Here is a 20,111-nt window from a genome sequence, read left to right as displayed (position 1 = left end):
TTACAGTAGTTCTACTTTCACATTGGCATTGTGGAAAGTGCTGAGAGTCCAATGTACACATTGTAAATATATATCTAGGTTATGTAAGCAACTACAATATAGCAACTTATTATTAGAATATTAAAAAAAGCAACATACAATTTAAGTTATATGTTCAACTAAAATTGATTTGGGAATTCATTATCTAGCGATGACGGAATGATTTCTGAAGTAATGGTATCGGAAGTAAACGCACACACAGTGTGTTATCTAGTTGGTGTGTGTGGATTATTTTATTATTTTAATATTTTAGTTTTCTTTTTTTTCTGGGAAAATGTAAATGAATTAACACAAGTTGCAAATTTCCCATATATGCACCTTTCTGGCACACACTGCACTTCTGTCTTTTTACACATTCTGCAGCAGTGGATCTTAAATCAAAGGCCTCCTATATAAGCTAAGAGATTTTCTCCAATATTTCAGCTGTAATTATACAAAGGAACTGGCGAGTGTTAATATAGTTCAATTAATTAACCATAGTTTAAGATGAATGTAATGTAACAACAATAATAATAGTCACCCTGTGGCCCCTTTGGAAGTTTGCTGAGGCCCTCTAGTGGACCCCGGCCCCATGTTGAGAACCACTTTACACTACCGAAATTGTTTGTCAGTAGCAGAGTTAAGTAGAACGATCCAATTCTTTTTTTCTTCTAAGTTATGCAAATAGCTGTAAATAAAATTTGTAAAGTTATATTGTGGTTCAAATACACAGTTTGTCCAGAAAGGTTTGTTACATACCTTTTGGTGTAATAAGAATTAACAACTTCATTACATATATAATTCCTAATGTATAAGTAGTTAATGTACTCTCAAATAGTAAGAAACTGATTATGTATTATTAAATATTATACTTATCTGTTAAAGGTAAATCTTAATAACTTTAGATGAGTTATGAACGTCAAATTTACTTCTGCGGAGATTGCAGAATTAATTTATTCCATTTGCATTTAAATTCTTTGGCACCTCATGTTTATTTATTGCATTTAGTTCTCTCCACTTTACTTATTGTACTTATCTTACTATCTTTTCATCAAATAGTGGTGTGATTGTGTTATTTGTAAGTTTATGTAATTTACCAGAAAGTTCATTTAGCTCTGCTATCTCAAATCAACATTTAGCCTACCCTAGTAGATATTTTTTTCTTATCCTCCACAGTCATTTTCTTTAAATTGCTGTGCATTGCTCCCGTACTTGAGTTGATGGCAAACCTTCAAGATTGTGCTAGTGAAGCCAAATAATCTGCTATACTATATTTTGTTGTTTGTTACGCCTCCGTGAAATCTGCTGTCTACTGCAAGTGCTGATGAGAAAATCTGTTATTGTTTCAGGAGCAACCCATGTTTTCTGTTTGTTTCAGACCTTAGAGTCTTAGCTTGACTAGTAGAGCACAGCACTAGTATTGACAAGGCCATGGGTTCAATTCCCAGGGTGCACTGATATTGACAAAATTAATACCTTGAATGCACTGTAAGTCACTGCCTGTCACATGAAATAAATATATTGTTGAGATTCATACTCTTTCTAGGTTACTAGAAAAAGAGAGATGTACAATACTGCAGGCTATAGAGTCAGAGATAAGAAGCATTGGCAATGTTGAACATGTCGGACATCCAATGTGGCAGATTGTTGCCTGCAGACTGCTCTGCCCTCATGTGTATAATATAAAAAATATGAACAGTGCACACATTACAGCTCTTTCTGTTGCCATAGAAACTATAGATGTCTCAGCTGCATGTGCTTCAGCTGCAAAATCACACTGTGAGTCTTGTTTCCAATAACAATTTTATTTATTTTAATTTTTTTTCTAAGATGGTTGTTTTAGCTATTTTGAGTAGTTTTATTTTTGTCTTTTAGTGACGTAATACAGAATAATGCGCTTGATATTATTATTATTATTATTATATTTTTATTTTGTTTTTAACTTATGCATTTATATTGTATTATTATTTTGTTTGTAATTAATCGTCAGCACAAAATTCATGATTGTGACAGGCCTAGTTTTATATTTGCATAATACTAATTATTGCAATAATAGTGACTTCTATTTATCATACAATATCAATACTTCTATATAATGTTGATCATTATGGTCATGATTAGATACCATTAGATATGATTAGATGTATTGTAAAGGGTTGCCATATAGGGATCTATCAGCCACCATATCCGTTTCGGCCGATATATATATATATATGTATGTATGTATGTATGCATGTATGTATGTTAAAATGTGATAACTTTTTAAAATTTTATTGTTATCATTATCAATCCAATAAGACATTTTGTCTGATATCTTAAAGCCAATAAATAATGGATTATTTTATGTTATGCATGGCATATGCAGTTTTATTCTTTATTCGCAATTATCTTGTCCAATGAGTTGTTTGCATTATTTAGGCATAGTTTTATTTATTTTTAAGGCAATAGATTTATATATATATATATAAGTTGGCCATAGTAGTTGAAATTAATTTTAAAACTTACACTGGTTCAAACTAGGCTACTCTACTGTATGTTTGATTTATATTGAAGTGCTTGGGACAGGGCTTTTAATTGTGAGACATTAGTTTTTGTAATCACTAATCAGGCTCTCAAAAAACTATAACATTTTGGATTTAGATTGATCTGTATATGTATCGGTTATCGGCTTTCAAATATAAATAATTATCCGTATCGGCCAAATTGTTTATATCGGTGCATCCCTATTGCCATAGTTAGTGAAGTTAGACTAACTTAAAATGATCTTTTTGGCACTTGATTAGAAGGTAAAAACAAGATAAAGAGGGAATTATGAGTTTAAGATGTCCACATGACCACAGGATTCAAGAATAGTTTGTATTGACCTTTCCTTTGGTTTTAAGCCTAGTTCTTTGCACAGCCGGTCCATCTTTTCCAGCTCACTGCTTATGCTGAGCACATCAGCATTTATCATCAAAAATGCAGAAGGCGTTTCAGTGGGAATTCTGTAGTTTCTCTCCACCACCAGTGAGAAGCCACCAGGCAGAGAGTACTTCACTGTACTGGTCCTGGTCCAGCTGTCATACTGTACATCTGGATCTGGGCCATTTTCAAGAAATTCTTCATGGTCATGCTTTGCATTTTATTGTGGGTCAGAGGGAGTTGGAGACACTTTGAGAGACGTGACATGATGGCACATAGGTCACTCAGTTCTGTGTATGTTAGAGACGTGTCTGAGGATGTTCTCTGAACTTGGCTTTTGCACATTACTTTCTCGGGATGCTTATCACTTGATGTTTCTATTAAAACAGAACCTGTTGCTGATCTCTCTTCTGGTGATGAGTTGAGTATTTTGCTTTTCTTTTCTTCAAAATGTTCATCTTCTGACTTCTTTGTGTCACCTGATTGAGAGTGATTCAGCTCTCGTTCTTCTGCCAGGATCAGTCCCCACTGGCCATTATGCTGATTCAACCAGGTCTGTGTAGAAGCCAGTTGGAAGCTGTCAGTATCATAGTAGTACTCTACATCTAAGGTTTCCCAAACACTGTGGACACCCATTTCCCTGAGGCGTTGCTCTGTCTGCACTCCCAGCTCATACTCCATCTTCACTGGAACCTGCATGGTGTCTTCAAACACTTTGAGGATTCCATCCGCTGTCATTATGTTTAGAAACATCTGTTTGAATTGAGAATTTGGGTTTTATCTTTATATTTTTGTTAGCGCCTGCAAAACAGTTTTTTTCTCAGACTGGAAAGTCTTCAATACTTGTAATATACAATATTTGCAATACTTCAAAATACTTGCAATATGATGGTGTATGTGAAAAACAGCGATCAAATTAAATTACCCAGAGGGATAATTCCTGATAAATAAACAGAATTAAATGTCTAAGCTAAGCTAAAATAAGAGTCTAGAATTTAGGCTCTACTCTAGTGATTTTAGTGTAATGACATTCTTGCTTCTGAAATGCAGTATTGAGTGGTGAAAAACAGGGGAGAAATATCAGGTTCAAATAAGTTTTTTGCAAAAATATTTTTTTATATGTTCTCCCTTCAAGACCCCTCTACTTCATGTCATGGTCCTGAATTCCCTGTCATAGTTTATTTTGTTATAATGACTAACAGATTATCTTTTAAATACCTAATCTGAAGCAACATTTAGGCAAATATTCAAAACAAATCTTAAATTCCATTTATTGCATCAAGAAAGTTACCTTACCTGCAGGTAAGTGTTCCACCAAACAACAATCCAAAATGTTTTGTAGGTTATTCTTTAGCTGATGTTATCTTATTAGTTGTGTTGTAGTTACAGTCTGTGTCTATGGTTACCGTGGTAAGATGCATTGCAAGTAACAGTGCACTTTATGATTTCTTCTCATCAATGAATCAAAAATGTATTGTAGTTTCCACAAAAATATTAAGCAGCACAACTTTTATGCTGACTCAACATTGCTAATAATAATAAATATTTTTGAGCACTAAATCAGCATATAAGAATGATTTCTGAAGGATCATGTGACACTGAAGACTGGAGTAATGGTGCTGAAAATTCAGCTTTGCTGCATCACAGGAATGCATTTAATTTCAAAATATAATCAGAATCAGAAAGAGCTTTACTGCCAAGTATGTTTGCACACACAAGGAATTTGTTTTGGTGACAGAAGAAGCTTCCAGTACAAAGTCACAACAACAGTACACAGATAGTAAAATAAAGATATGAGAATAAGATACACATACTGTGTGTGTGTGTGTGTGTGTGTGTGTGTGTGTGTGTGTGTGTGTGTGTGTGTGTGTGTGTGTGTGTGTGTGTGTGTAAATTTGTATGTGCAGGTGTGCAATATACAAATAGAATAGAAGCCCTTTTCACACACTGTATGTATACTATTCTTGGAGGGTGGACACCAGTAATCCTCCCAGCAGTCTGAACCGTCCTTTATAGTTTTCTGATGTCTGATTTTGTAGCTGAGACAAACCAGACAGTTATTGAAGTGCAAAGGACAGGCTTAGTAGAACTGAATCAGCAGCATCTGTGGCAAATTGAACTTACTCAGTTGGCGAAGGAAGTTGAACCTCTGCTGCTTTCCACAATGAAGTCAATGTGATTGTCTCATGCACTGCAGGTCCTGAGAGATCCCTTCATCGAAGAAATCAGGACAGAAGTGGTCGAAAGTAGATAAAAGAGACGGATTAAAACACCAGGTGTAAGGAATGTGTCTCCCTCGTCTTCTTGTGATCCGATCAACCAAAATGCCTCTTAATATGAGGTGTAAACAGTGCCCTTGTCTTCGTTTTCCTAAAACACATCCTCTTCATAGGGGGGAGAGTGTTGATGGCTGTGCAGAGAGACTCTCAGAGTGGGTCTGGGGTGTGAGATTGAGATTTTAAAATCTGCAGTAAAACTCATTCAGGCAGTTGTTGATTCCCTGCAGAGTTGGGAGATGGAGTCCTGTAGTTTTTCTTTCAGGCCTTTCCACGCTGAAGCAGGATTGTTGGCTTTTTAGAGTAGCTCCTCTTAGCCACTCTAATCTCTTTTGTCAGTGATTGTACAAGATCTCGTCCCGATGCCTATAGGGATCTTCTTTGGCCTGGCGAAGCTGTCTGAGTTTTGCTGTGAACCATGGTTTGTTGTATGTTAAATAAGTAGGCTACTGGTAGAAATGCACATATCCTCACAGAAACGTTACGTATGTATGATGCAAGACAATCTGTGAGCTCATCCAGATCAGTGGCAGCAGCTTCAAAAACACTCTAATAATCAGTGCTCTCGAAACAGGCTTGTAATTCCCACACTGCTTCGTTGATCCATCTCCTTAAAGTCCTTAGATACGCATGACCGTGGGAACTAGGGTCGACAGCTGTTTCACTAATTTTAAGAACACCTTCCACCTTAATACAATTACTCTAAAGATTATTTCGTTTTTACATGTTGTCGAATACGGTTTTATGAATTTAAAAACTAGAAATCCATATATCAAAAGCCAATCTCGCATGGAGTGAGTGACGTGACTATGCTGGATTAGGACCAGCATCTCAGAACTCATTTGACGCTTATTTAATACATGTTCACTCAGACATTGGTGAAAAACTAAATACAGATGCATTAATCGGCATTAAGGGGCTGCTCACACAGAACGTGTTTTTCCCTTCCATTCTGCTACTTTTCCATTGCTTTTCTGTGTGAACGCACTAGCCGTGTTTAACCGTGTTTAACTTGTGCATGATACAGCGTTCTAAAAACTCAGTGCTCAAGTTAAAATAAGTTCAACTTAAACATGCCTCGAAACTTTGCGTTTCCCCCCGTTCCACTGCCTGCGTCTTGCGTTTTTGCTTTGAAAGGTTTTGCTTTCTTTGTGAACCGGCACTATCTCCTGAGCGAGTATCATAAGGTAAGATGCAGATTTTTGTGCTGTGTTTGTAAAATGTATTATGAGTTCTGAGCTTTCTCACATAAAACGGTCCATTCATTTGTATGTTAATCATCTTGTTGGGCTGTTTAATATTAGGATTTTGTTAAAAATACACAGCAGCACCACCCCATAATATCAAGCCCCACCCCCAGCACCCCCTTATAAAATATGTTCCCGCGTCTATGCCTGTACAGTAGGTAGGGAGAAGATGAACCAGACAGTGAATGTGATGTGTTGTAATGTAATGTGTTGTCTGAGTTTTGCCAGTTCATGGGTGAGTTTTGCATATATTAACATAGAAAAGGGTTATAAATTGTAATAATAATTCATAATATTATTGTTTTTACTGTATTTTTTTTATCAAAAAATGAAGCCTTGGTGAGCATAAGAATCTTCTCTAAAAAACATTGAGAAATCTTAGCAGCCGCTCTCTTTTGAACAGTAGCTACAGTATGTCTAATTAATGCAATTAGGCATGCACATTCAAGCCATGCGGACAAATACAGCCAAATAAACAAATACAGGCATCCCTGTGGACGGCAAACATGAGTGTTAACAGTATTGACTGAATTCTTCACACTCGATTACACTAGTTAAATGCTGCTGCTCTCAGGCAAGTGTATCCACGCCTCTGGCTGTAGATTTTATCCACATTTGCAATTGTATAACTTGACGCCTCACAAGTGTGTTTGTTTGAATTTGTCTGAAATGGAGGAAATCAACCTTGATGATTTCCCAAAGGTATTTGCATTTTAGTCATAAGTCTTTCTGTTGTCTCTCTTTCTCTTTCAGTATTTCTAAAGATCTGCCGCTTGGGATGGCCTTCACCAACACTACCATGCAGATATTAGCCATGTGAAAGATCTGGCAGAACAAAATGGGTATGTAATCTGTACAAATTGTATTATAATGTTTTTTTTTTTTTTTTTTACTAGTCACTTGTTTTGAAACTAAATGGTCTTGAAAACCCTACATGTTTAGTACAAAAACACTGACTTTAAATAAAAAATGCATGATATTATGACCCCTTAAAAGAAATTAGTAGGCCTGTCAAAATTAATTTTGCGATTTTAATTTTTTTTTTTGGTTAGGGTAGCAGCACCCATTTGGCTGTGCTACAGTATATGATCACGCTGCCATTCATTTATGTGCCATTAAACCATTCAAGCATGACAAGACGCACAAAAATAACTCAAATTTATTGGCATGTTGTCTGTGAAGCAGCTCTCTGTAAACAAACACCTGAAACCCGTGCACAGAATGTCGTTTCGGAGAGCGTGCCAGCACCACATTGAGTTCTCTTTCCTTTTGCGCTTGAATGGATGAAGATACACAATGATTTCAAAACGAATGTAAAGAGTTGTGAGAGAATAGGATGTGCGTTAGATCTGTGGCAAAAAAGGTGGATAATAACCCTGGGGTGCAATACTTTTTTTTTTTTTTTATTACTGCAGGTATGTGCACTCGAGTCGCATGACTTGGACTTGACTTGGGACTTGTCTGTCTTGACTCGAGAATTGAATGCAAAGACTTGAGCAATGACCTGGTCCCACCTCTGCAGTACTGTTCTGAAATCAATGCTAAATGCAAATAATACAAATATAATATATAAAAAATTAAATGCAAATATTAAACAGGATATAATGTTAGCTTCTGCAGTTGATTTCACAAAACATACAGTTGATCAGTCTTTTTAATCTACATCGTTAATTTTAGCATATTTAGCACATTTAAATCCTTTTTTTAAGGCCAGATTTGTTCACTTTTGCACAGTAAACATTTTTAGTCAGATGTTTGGTGGCCATTTAATATGTAAATAATATGCTTCGTGTCGGGGTCCTGATCAGCCTGTTGGGGTTGTATTCGCTATAACAACCGTCTCGCTCTACATTATCCCGCTTATTACATGGCTATCTACCAAATAAATCAATAATTTGACACAAAATATTGATTTAAAAACGATTGTTTTGCTTCCGTTAAAGAAAATTAAAATAGTCCGTTCCGTCTCTACGCTTAGAATCCTGCGTCCATAGCAACGCTCTGTTTTTCATGGCAACGGTGTGTTATACTTAGCAGCGGTCTGTTATCAAGAAGTAACAGACCGCATTCTACATTAGAATTCAACCAAGCCATGTAATATCAAATTTTCAATTTGGTTCCTGAAGCACAACCAAAGCAAAAATCTGTAGATATTTCTTGTGTGACCTGTGCACTTCAATTCTGGACTGCATTTGGCCAAGCAGACTGAAACATTTCATTCAATAGTACAGAGGAGAGCAGCACTGCAGGGTCTTTTCATGATATGGCTATGATATGTATGTGGCTCATTTGAACAAGAAATGGCTGGCTGACTGAATGTAGGGCAGATCCAGGAGTCATGTTGAGGGGAGAGAGGCTGCATTTGTGGTGACGTCCTCCCTCTTCTGGCTACATTATGCATTGCTCCACAGAATGAGCAGATCCCAAATAGAGTAATACTGTGTTAAATCATAATTATGACAGTAAGTTTTCTTTTAAAGTCACAATTTCTATTTAATAGGGTTAGTAAAACAAAATCAAAACCTTTCCAAATTGCCAAGTACACCAAGTTGGGCATAAAATAAGGTGAAATATGTGTGTTGCAGGGATGGCTGAGAGGTCGTGTGTGGCGGTGAGCAGCTGAGGTCGGCTGTGATCTGGGTCTTCTCTTCTGACTGAGAGCATGTACAGGAGGAATGGACTTCCTGCCAGCGTCAGCATCACCTCTCGCCACACACAGGTACTAAAACACATCCCATTTGTTTACGCAAGCGTTCAACCATGACAGCATCGGTCCTGAAATTTATGGTTATTTATGACCGTGCCTGCTGTCATATACAGACCCTTTCCAAAAATTTAGAATATCATGGAAAAGTTTATTTATTTCCATAATTCCATTCAAAACGTTAAACTTCCATAGATTATAGATTCAGGGCCCACAACTTAAACAATTTCAAGTGTTTGTTTAGTTGTTTATGTGTACATAATTTGGGCTTCCAGTTCATAAAACCCACGAAAACAGGATTTCAAAAAATTTTGAATATTACATGAAATCACACAGTAATTACACAGTGATCCCATGGTCATTGAACCAGGTTTTGGTTATTTTGGCAGTGTGGGCAGGTGCAAATCCTGCTGGAAAATGAAGGAAGCATGAAGTGCTCTGAAAATGTCCTGGTAGACAACTGCATTGACTCTGGATTTAATAAAGCACAGTGGACCAAAGTCCTCTTTTCTGATGAGAGCAAATTTTGCATCTCATTTGGAAACCAAGGTCCCAGAGTCTGGAGGAAGAATGGAGAGGCACACAATCCAAGATGCTTGAAGTCCAGTGTGAAGTTTCCACAGTCTGTGTTGGTTTGGGGAGCCATGTCATCGGCTGGTGTTGGTCCACTGTGCTGTCCACTCAACGCAGCCGTCTACCAGGACATTTTCAGAGCACTTCATGCTTCCTTCCGCAGACAAGCTTTATGGAGATGCTGATTTCATTTTCCAGCAGGATTTGCACCTGCCCACACTGCCAAAATAACCAAAACCTGGTTCAATGACCATGGTATCACTGTGTAATTACTGTGTGAGTAAGCCCAAATGATGGAATTATAGAAATAAATAAACTTTTCCATGATATTCTAATTTTTTGGAAAGGGTCTATAGTTTTATCTCTTTTTTTATTTTATTTTATTTTATTTTATTTAGTCTTATTGCCAGGATTAATATCAGAAAGACTGGCAAATAAGGCAATCAGTTAACTGAACATTAAACTGTGCATAATGGATTATAAATGAGAGATTTATTGCAGATGATCATTACAGATTTGCGATGCATGTGATTGTTCAACGCGGGGTGGGTGCGTGGTTTAGTCTGAACTGAGTGTTGTGTGCAGCACTCAAGTTAGATCACTTGATATTGGCTTGCTAAAGGGAATCAGATCAGAGAAATAGCAGCTTGTTGGTCCATCAGTGCTGATCCGTTCAGATGCACACTGGCAGGACGCTGCTCCAGTGAGACAGTGTTATGTCATTGTCATGCTGTGTGAACTGGAACTCATCTAGAGAGTCAGCGATAGTTCAGTAGATGTGACACACACAGCAAGCTGACACAGTTTCATAAGGTAAGAGGTTAAACACATTTCTGTGAAGCCAGAGGTTTTCAACGCTGGGACAGGGGGTAGACTAAAAGATTTTTCAACACCATTTTCAGATTGATCTAGCCTAAACGAATCGGCCAGTTAGGAGTTTAATTGCATTTGTGGTGCATTATGCCTAATTTTTCCATTGTAAAACAGTAAGATTGTGAAATATTATAACAATTTAATGTTTTTTATTATCAATATTGAAAACAGTTGTGCAGCTTTTTTTTGTGGAAACTGATTTTTTTTTTTTTTTTTTTTCAGAATTCTTTGATGAATACAACGTTCAAAAGAACAGCATTTATTTGAAATAGAAGTTTAGTAACATAATGTCTTTACTGTTGTGGTGGCAAACAATTTTCTAATACTGAATAAGAGACAAACATGGATCAGTTGTCTTTTAAAGATTATTTATTCCCTTGCAAGGAAAGGTCAGCAGTCATACAGTCATTACAAAGTGCCTGCGGAGTGTGACCATGAGTGGGGGCATCCTTCATTCTTTATAGTTGTTCCACCCCCAAGGTTGTTTTCCCGAGGCTAAATGATGATATCTCTCAGCCATAACTAATACATTGTTTAGATTGGTCTATCATATTATACCGTTGAATGGAGACCCTCTGTCTCGGTCATACACTTAGTCACACTTTTGTCAGGTCATATACAAGGAGATACACATACAGTGCTATGCATAAGTTTAGACACCCATGCTAAAGTTGACTAAAAAGAGGAATAAAAAAATCATCTTTTGGAAATTGAACTTAATGCCTTAATTAAAAAAAATAGGAAAAATCCAACCTTTAAGGACACCAATTTTCTTTGTGAATGAATAATGTATCGTAAATAAATAAATGTTCTTCCTTAAAATACAGGGTGCATAAGTTTGGACACCCCTATGTTAAATTCCCATAGAGGCAGGCAGATTTTTATTTTTAAAGGCCAGTTACTTCATGGATCCAGGATACTATGCATCCTGATAAAGTTCCCTTGGCCTTTGGAATTAAAATAGCCCCACATCATCACATAGCCTTCACCATACCTAGAGATTGGCATGGTTTTATTTCAGTTAGCCTAATAGCTGGTTTGATTTGCATTGAGAGATGATCTTATGGAAAGTACTCCATGCCAATCTCTAGGTATGGTGAAGGCTATGTGATGATGTGGGGCTATTTTAATTCCAAAGGCCAAGGGAACTTTATCAGGATGCATAGTATCCTGGATCCATGAAGTAACTGGCCTTTAAAAATACAAATCTGCCTGCCTCTATGGGAATTTAACATAGGGGTGTCCAGACTTATGCACCCTGTATTTTAAGGAAGAACATTTATTTATGATACATTATTCATTCACAAAGAAAATTGGTGTCCTTAAAGGTTGGATTTTTCCATTTTTTTTTAATTAAGGCATTAAGTTCAATTTCCAAAAGATTTTTTTTTTTTATTCCTCTTTTTAGTCAACTTTAGCATGGGTGTCTAAACTTATACATAGCACTGTACATACATTCATAAGGGTATGTATCGACACTACATTAATCTAATTACCATCATATTTCTAAGATTCTATAAATATAATTAAATGCAAACATATAGAACATATAAAATTTCTTCCACACTGTCAACTTTCAATTTAATTTAATGTATACTTGCTGTATAAATGTAATTTCTTCCAAAATTTTGAATGGTAGTGTACAGCGTTTGTAATAACCAGAGATGAGGGCATTAACGAATCTGCTAGCAATTAAGGGTGCACACAGAACAGATAAGACACCGAGAAGATAAGACTGAGATTTTACATCAGTACGGATATTACACTGGATGGAATGGGGAGACTTCAAAGGGGATCTGTCAGGATCATTTGCCGAGGAGAAATCATTCTTTTCATAGTGACTGTATCTTTCCTTCTCAGGCCTTTGTTATGTGGTCTATTTTTGTCTGGCTTTAATTATCATATGGGTTGGATTGGCTCATTGCCTGTTAATAAAGTGATGTGGTTGCATTCTGATCCACTTTTACCATCTGGGCTGAATAATCAAATGGAATAAAGTAATTCAAATGGACAATGGTAATTAAACTGATTAAAAGTCCACAGGAACAGTGCAACTGGCCATGACTCTTTGTCCATATGGATTTTATAGGTGTATGAAATATCATCCCTGATTTTATGTCCAGTTGTTCTCTCTCTTTCCTGCCTAACTTTCTTCTTCCTGTGTTTGCAGGACAGCAGTAGTTCTGAGTCCCTGGATGGACGGAGCTTGGACTCTGCCAAGAGCTTTGACGCGGTGGTGTTTGACATGCTCAAAGTGACACCTGAGGAGTTTGCTGTAAGTTTATACAGTAAATACTCCAGTTCACACCTGGTCTCATGAGAAAAAAACACAGCTATGAATACTTTTTTTTTCTTACTATTAATTAAGTTTCTGTAGGCACAAATTGCTGCATTTTCTATGTGAAATGACCACTAGGGGTGCTAAAAGCCCTACCAATGTACCTCCCATTGACCGATACAGAGAGGAAGTTTATCACTTAATATAAACCTAAACTTCAGTATGTTCCTCACACAAAGCTTCTGTTCGGTGTCTTTTGAGGTTGAATGTTGTTTTAAAATTATACTTAAAATCCAGGTAGATGGTTTGAGTTTAGGGTGTTAGGAAAAAATGCATTACTTTTGGTTGATTTTAACACTAGTTGATAGTTGACATTTATCTGAGATAAGTTTGAAAAAATAAAACTCATTTTTGTGCCACTCAGTGAGGGTTTGACATGGAAACTGCAGTGATTTGAAACTAGGGCAACACATTTCAGTTGTTATTTATTTATTTATTTATTCATTCATTTAAATACTTGTCAGACTTTATCAGCATATATTATCAGACATTTGTTCACACTTATTCATGTCAATTCCAACTCTGACTTTAAGTGCACAGTTATTCAATTTCAACTTTCCATCCCATAATTATAGTCAACTCAAGGAAAGTATTTAATCATCTATTCATTTTATATGGCTCTTTTTATATTTATAGAAACCCAGTATGCTCTAATAAAGGTGCATTAAGTAACCTTTTCCACTGCAAAAAAAAAAAAAAAAACACCCCTTAAAGTCAATAGCACTTTTGTAAAATATATTTAAACCTGTACATTGACAAGAGTGAAAACTTCACGAAACCTTGCAAGTCAAAATGCTAAAAAATACTTGCTGCATCTTTTAAGTGCCCTGCAGTGTAATTTTAAATGTTAATGTAATATTTCACCCAACAATTATTATTATTTACTTTTTCCCATTCATTGAAATGGTGACCACAGCTGACACTGGTATCCATCTGCTCTTACTGTATGGAAAAGAGCTGCCTGGACGTTCTGCTAAACATCTCATTTTGTTCTACACAAGAAAAAAAGTTATACAGGCTTGGAACAATTTGAGATGATTAAATTATTAAATACATTTTATTTTTGAGTGAGCTACCCTTTTGAAGCTTGAAATTGTTGTCAGTTTAACATTGTAGCTTTTATTTTGCAGAGTCAGATCACTTTGATGGATGCTCCTGTATTCAAGGCGATACAGCCTGAGGTGAGACAGATATCTATGGCAACTAAATACACATCCTCTGTGTTTATCAAGCCACATGAGCCTCACAGCTGTGAACTGATCTCATGTGCTCTCTGGTGCTACAGATTAGTGTGACGTGGCACTATAGCAGTGTGACACACACACACACACACACACACACACACACACACACACACACACACACACACACACACACACACACACACACACACACACACACACACACACACCACAGTACCCACAGAATCTAGCTCCACATTCTTCCATTACTTTAACCAGAGTCTATCCTCTGCAGTTACAGAGCCCTCAGTACTTTCCTTAGTTAACATTGTATTTGAAAATGAAAAGGTGCTCATAACAGTTATAATAGATTTGGACCAGGATCAGTGAGAAGTTTTTCCACAGGTAATAAAAACAGGTCTGCCAAGGCACTTTTCAGTTTTCTGAAGGTTTTGTGTAGAACGTTTTCAGTGTGATAAATTTTCATTGACTACATTTGGGCATTTAGCAGGTTAGCTGTTATTCATAACATAAGTGTTTAGTATTCATATGTTATCTTGCTGTTGTCTATGGTTGTACATATGAATCTGTGTAATGAATATGTATATTCATTCTTTCACAAAATTATGACAGAATGAAGATTATTATCCAAAAATGCCTAAATATTTTCAGGCTATAAATGCCCTTAGATCAGTGGTTCTCAACCAGGGGGACTGGGAACCATTAGAGGCCTCAGGAAAGTCAGGAAAGGGGGCTGTAGGATGACTCAAATAATATGAATAATAATTATTAATATTATCTTCATCAAATTGGACCAAAAAAATCTAATATTTCTTTTTAAAATAAAAAAAACATCTAATTAAACTGGAAACCAATTGCATCACATGGTCAAAGACACATTAATTGTGGAATGTCAGATGAAAAGACTACATAACATAAAAAATGTGATAGTCTGGCTCACATTTTAGGGTTTATAGGAGTATGTTGAGAAAACAGTTTTACCATTTTATCATGAAGAAATATTAGCCAGGCTTCTTTCAGGTCACTGCCGTGTAGACAGTCTACCCAATGATGGTGTAATGCTTGAGTAGAGAATGATTTGGCAGTCTGTTTGCCAATTAGTCTTAACCAAGCTACTTTCTTAACGTGAAGTCTGGAATCATTTGGTTTCCATTCATGGTGACCTTGGTGTGAATCTCTGGCCTTTTTCAGAGAAATTAGCCCGTGGATCTTAACATTTAGTAAGAATGAGTCCGGTTTGTGTAAACTTTATCCAGAGTATGAATTAGCTTGAGTGATGTGAGTGTTAAAGTTGGATGGTGATTGACCTACAACTTTGCAGGCCTTAGTTAACATGACATCATCTCTGTGAGTCAGTGTGGATTTGAGTTCTCTTGTTGGAATCATTTCTCACTGACAGCCACAGATATTCCAGAATGGATCCATTTAAAAAGACCGTGGGTTTATTGTTATTTATTGTTTTTCCACGTAGCCACGTTATTAGGTAGCGTTATGAGTTCTCAGCAACCATTGCTGTGTGGTTGGTTTGGTCTGTTGAGAATTTGGATTTCATTTATAGGAGACAAAAAAGAGCCAGAAACTTCAGTGCTTGCTTAATCAAAATCTGATTTATTTTTTATGTGTAATTATACTCTACCTTAGGGTCAGTAAGTTTTTTTTTTTTTTTGGAAGAAATTAATACTCTTATTCAGCAGGGATACGTTGATCAAAGGTGACAGTGAAGACATTTTACAGTGTTTCAAAAGTTTTCTATCTCAAATAAATGCTGTTCTTTTGAAATTTCTGTTCATGAAGGAATCCACAAATTTTCAACATTTGTAATAATAAGAAATGTTTATTGAGCTCTAAATCAGCAATGTAGAATTATTTCTGTTGGAAGATGTGACAATGAAGACTCGTGTAATTCACTGTTGCCATCTCAGGAAAAAATAGGCTACATAATAAATGCAGCTTTGGTGAGACTACTATAAAATACATTAGAAAATCCCCCTAACTTTTGAACGGTAGTGTATATTTTTGAAACACAGTCTATATACATATTTAGAATCTAAATTTTTTTGGATTTGTGTTTTCTAACAATAGAATTTAACTGTAAAATACTGTTAAAATGTGAGAGTAAAAACCTGTTTATTGGTTAACAGTAGCTGGGTTTTCATTCAAACGTGAAGCAAATCTTTTCAAAGTTTGCAAAAAAAAGAAGAAAAAAAAGTTGTTTGAGCGGATGACGTTGGTATTGGTAACCTAGTAAACAACAGTAAATAAAACAGAATAATTAGCGAAAATAGCCAATTAGTCACGTGGGTTTAATGTTCGCTACGTCAGAATTTATTCAGCAAATGTGTTTCCATCTCCCATTATTCGAATGAACCCTTTTTTTTTTTTTTTTTTTTTTACACAAGTCAAAAAACATCTCAAGCGAGCATAATAATTTTTTTTGCAAATTAAGGGATTTTTTATTTTATTTTTTAAATTTGGCGTTTCTATCACTCATTTCTGATGCGATACTTCAAAATGTGGCGGGCGCGATTGCTAATGAGAGACAGACATCAGCGCCACACGCGAGTCCCGCGGATATAATGGAATAAGGACATTTCATTCTACCAAACTAACTTACCTGGTCAGTTTACTAATACTCACACAGGTCAGTTTATTAGACGAATGAAACTTGTGAGGTAAGTTACTATCACACTAAACTGCATTTGAGTGTGTTTATAAGTTATAATGTTATTCTATGTGTTAGTTTATCTGTATGAGACTAGCAGTAAGCTAGATCAACATTAGAATAACATACTGATCATATTCTAACATTTCATCATGTTGAGCTATATAACATTGATTAGTTTTATGTACATTTGCTCACCTCTACATTTGCGCCGGTATCTCGAAAACGCCACGCTGATACTGATCCTTGTTTTAGTTCTCCTTTTGTCCCAAAAGTCTGCTTGGCTTGCCATGGTCCATATTGTTTGAAAGAAACAACAGCAGCGTGAGCATGCCGCTAGATGTAACGCAGTTGTCCACGTCTGTCGCCATGGTTACTATGGCAGTACGAGCGGAAACCAGGGATAACGCAGATATTACGTCATTAACAGGTGACAAGTGGGACAAGTTATTTAAAATTGGAATTTCTCTGAAATTAAAAATCTTTGGGAACTTTTGGGATATTGTAAGTACACAACTGCAGGAAATATATCACACTGTGCAAGTGATTTTTGGATATTTTATTACAAAAATCTTACATATTGTAGCTTTAAGTAGCAACATGTTCTTGCTAGTTCATCAGAAAAAGGCTGTTGGATTTACTTTATTTTTTATTTTTTAATTTTTTTAAACTGTAATATTTACAGATTGTTCTGTGAATATGCTTACTTTATTATTGTATTTTTACTCAATTTTTCTGGCAACCACCGCTGCCTTTTAATGAAGCTGTCACTCAGTAGTTGCTAGCTAATTTGAGACCTTGTGTCAGGTTTGTAGTTGAGCAACAGAGAAAATAATTGGGTAACCCTTTATTTTAAATTATCATTGTTACACACGTTACATGTATAGTTATTTATAATAACTATAAATTATGCATAATTACATGCAACTAAACTAAACCAAACCCTAATCCTAACCCTATAGTAAGTACATGTAGTTACTTAATATTACTCAGTACTTAAATGTAAAATTACAATGTAACAAAGACACCTTAAAATAAAGTGTAGCCATTTATTAATGTTCATTTTGGGTACAAGTTTGACAGATGTGGCAGCATAATACAATTCACTAAATAATTGAGACTTATTTAATAACATGTATTTCCAGCAGCACACTGTTATTGCTCTTCTCCCTTGTATCATCTAAAAAACATCTAAATGAAAGGATACTTAAAAAGGCCTAACTGCTTTTTATGCAGTTTGAATGTGTGGATATTTGGCACCAAAACATTAGTCTATTGGAAACAGCAAAGAAGTATTTTACCTCATCCTCCCTCTAGAGTCTCTTCAGTCACGGGTGAAAATGTTTTTTTGTTTTTTTCTACAGCTGACAGCGCTATCATGTTTATCTTCTTGTACACAAGGTGTTGCCAATGGTTTTATTGCTGAAAAATGTCAGTTCTTGACTCAAAGTGGTTTTAATTGGTGTTGAGGGAAATTATTTGATTTGTGGAGTATGAACTTGATTTATGTCAAGATGAATCTTCACCTTCATTCCTTTAGACATGTTTGCATTGCGGCAGCTTTCTGCACACATACATTTTTCAGTTGATTTATTTTATAAAAAGTAACAAAATATCTACAATGGTATTCCTTCTCTGAAGAGGACCAGAGTGTGAAACACATTGAATTAATATCCCTACAGCAGAAGTTCCCACTGGAAAAAAGCTAATTTTAAAAATGCTGAGTTTGACCTCCCCAGCCACTAATTCAGGACCCGTCCGTTACACTCAGTCTTTCCGACCCTGACATATTTAACAATGTAAGTGGTCTTGTTATTGTTGAGCCGTTTGCCTGTAAGTTCCATTGGCCTGTGGAAATACTAGTATAAGTACATTTTTGCGTTCGACCACATGCACATACATTCATTCATCAATGTTTCAGCTGCATGCTTCAGGGATTATTGCGGATTCTAAAAGGAGATGTTCGTGAAGTTGACACGGGCATCTGGATTAATAGATTTCAGATGTACGTCGGTTCTAGAACCTCTACATTTTTAGTGCTGTGTGAGCAGACAGAGTCTCTTTGCATAAAGTGGTGTGCTGTACAGTTTTCTTTGGCTACAGACATTTTAAAGAAATGATAGTCAAGTGGAACTAGTGATATAAGAGAAAAATGAAGCAAAATTCATTAATCTTTGTGCTGTATATATTGCACATGCCGCTCTAAAGTGTATTTTTAACAAGGGATCATTTCAGTTATATCTCAGTGGGATTGTTTGGTGATCCTGTCACAATGTAATGCTGACTCTGCAAAGAGGCCGTTATTAAAGGATGGAGCAATTAAAGTATATGTGATGAATGGTGTAGTTATAACATCTACGTGTTGGAGTTAATTGTAGGAGTGTTTCTTAAAGGGCCAGCAGCATAAAGAAATGTATAAAATAAAATTATTCTTAGGGTCAGAGATGATGATAATGGAAAACTGAAATATGACTGTTTTGGGTGCAAAATAATCATTTAAATGTACAACTAATATACACTATTAATCAAAGTTTGAGGTCAGTACAATTTTCTAATGTTCTTGAAAGAATGCTGACCAAGGCTGCATTTATTTGATCAAAATAATATTGAAATATTATTACAATTTAAAATAAATGTTTCTATTATTTGTATTATAAAATGTAATTTTAAGCTGTAATTTATTCCTGTGATGGTGAAGCTGAATTTTTAGTAGTCTTTACTCCAGTCTTTAGTGTCACATGATCCTTCAGAAATAATTTTAATATGCTTATGCTCTTTGATGGTCAATTTCTTTGATGTTTAAGACACATCTCTTATTATCAATGTAGGAAACATTTGTGCTGCTTAATAGGGAAACCCTAAACCCTTTTTTCCAGGATTCTTCACATGATAGTATTAATCTATTTAAAATAGAAATATTTTGCAACAGCGTACTGTCACGTTTTGGGTTTGTTCATGTCATGTTTCCATGTCTGTCATGTGATTCCCTGTTTGTCATGTGATCCTGCCATGTGTCTTGTCATTGGTTAATCGTCTGTTCATTGTTCACAGGTGTCCCTTGTCTTGTCATTAGTCTGTGTATTTAAGCCCTCATGTTTGCCATGTGTCTTTGTCAAGTATTGCTTCCTGTAGACCACTGTTTGGGTTTGTCCATGTCCATGTCCATGTCCATGTCCATGTCCATGTCCATGTCCATGTCCATGTCCATGTCCATGTCCATGTCCATGTCCATGTCCATGTCCATGTCCATATTTTTGAGTTTTCATGCCACGCCATGTTTTTGTTTCATGTTTGGTTTTGTTTATAATAAACTGCAC

The 20,111-nt window shown here is 35.9% G+C and overlaps 2 protein-coding genes across 3 annotated transcripts in view; one reads left to right on the top strand and one right to left on the bottom strand.

Annotated features, from left to right (window-relative positions):
* Positions 1–2,827: 2,827 nt before the first annotated feature.
* LOC308680481 (uncharacterized protein) lies at positions 2,828–3,657 on the bottom strand (the record flags this gene model as incomplete). The annotated part of the gene is given in 2 exon segments (XM_081348611.1): positions 2,828–3,085; positions 3,088–3,657. Coding segments are annotated over 2 exon segments (828 nt in total).
* A 5,447-nt stretch (positions 3,658–9,104) lies between these two features.
* ralgps1 (Ral GEF with PH domain and SH3 binding motif 1) overlaps positions 9,105–20,111 on the top strand; it is a gene marked incomplete at its 5' end in the record, with an annotated part of 113,292 nt that continues 102,285 nt past the window's right edge. For both annotated transcript variants that reach the window (XM_081349903.1, XM_081349904.1), the window contains 3 exons: positions 9,105–9,161; positions 12,763–12,867; positions 14,061–14,111. In XM_081349903.1, coding sequence (XP_081206029.1) covers positions 9,105–9,161; positions 12,763–12,867; positions 14,061–14,111 — 213 coding nt within the window. The remainder of the gene's footprint in view (positions 9,162–12,762; positions 12,868–14,060; positions 14,112–20,111) is intronic.

Source organism: Scardinius erythrophthalmus (assembly GCF_964197995.2).
Source record: "Scardinius erythrophthalmus genome assembly, chromosome: 20".
Lineage (NCBI taxonomy): Eukaryota > Metazoa > Chordata > Actinopteri > Cypriniformes > Leuciscidae > Scardinius > Scardinius erythrophthalmus.
The sequence above is the reverse complement of the archived record's forward strand: the minus strand, read 5'-3'. Positions and strand labels throughout refer to the sequence as shown.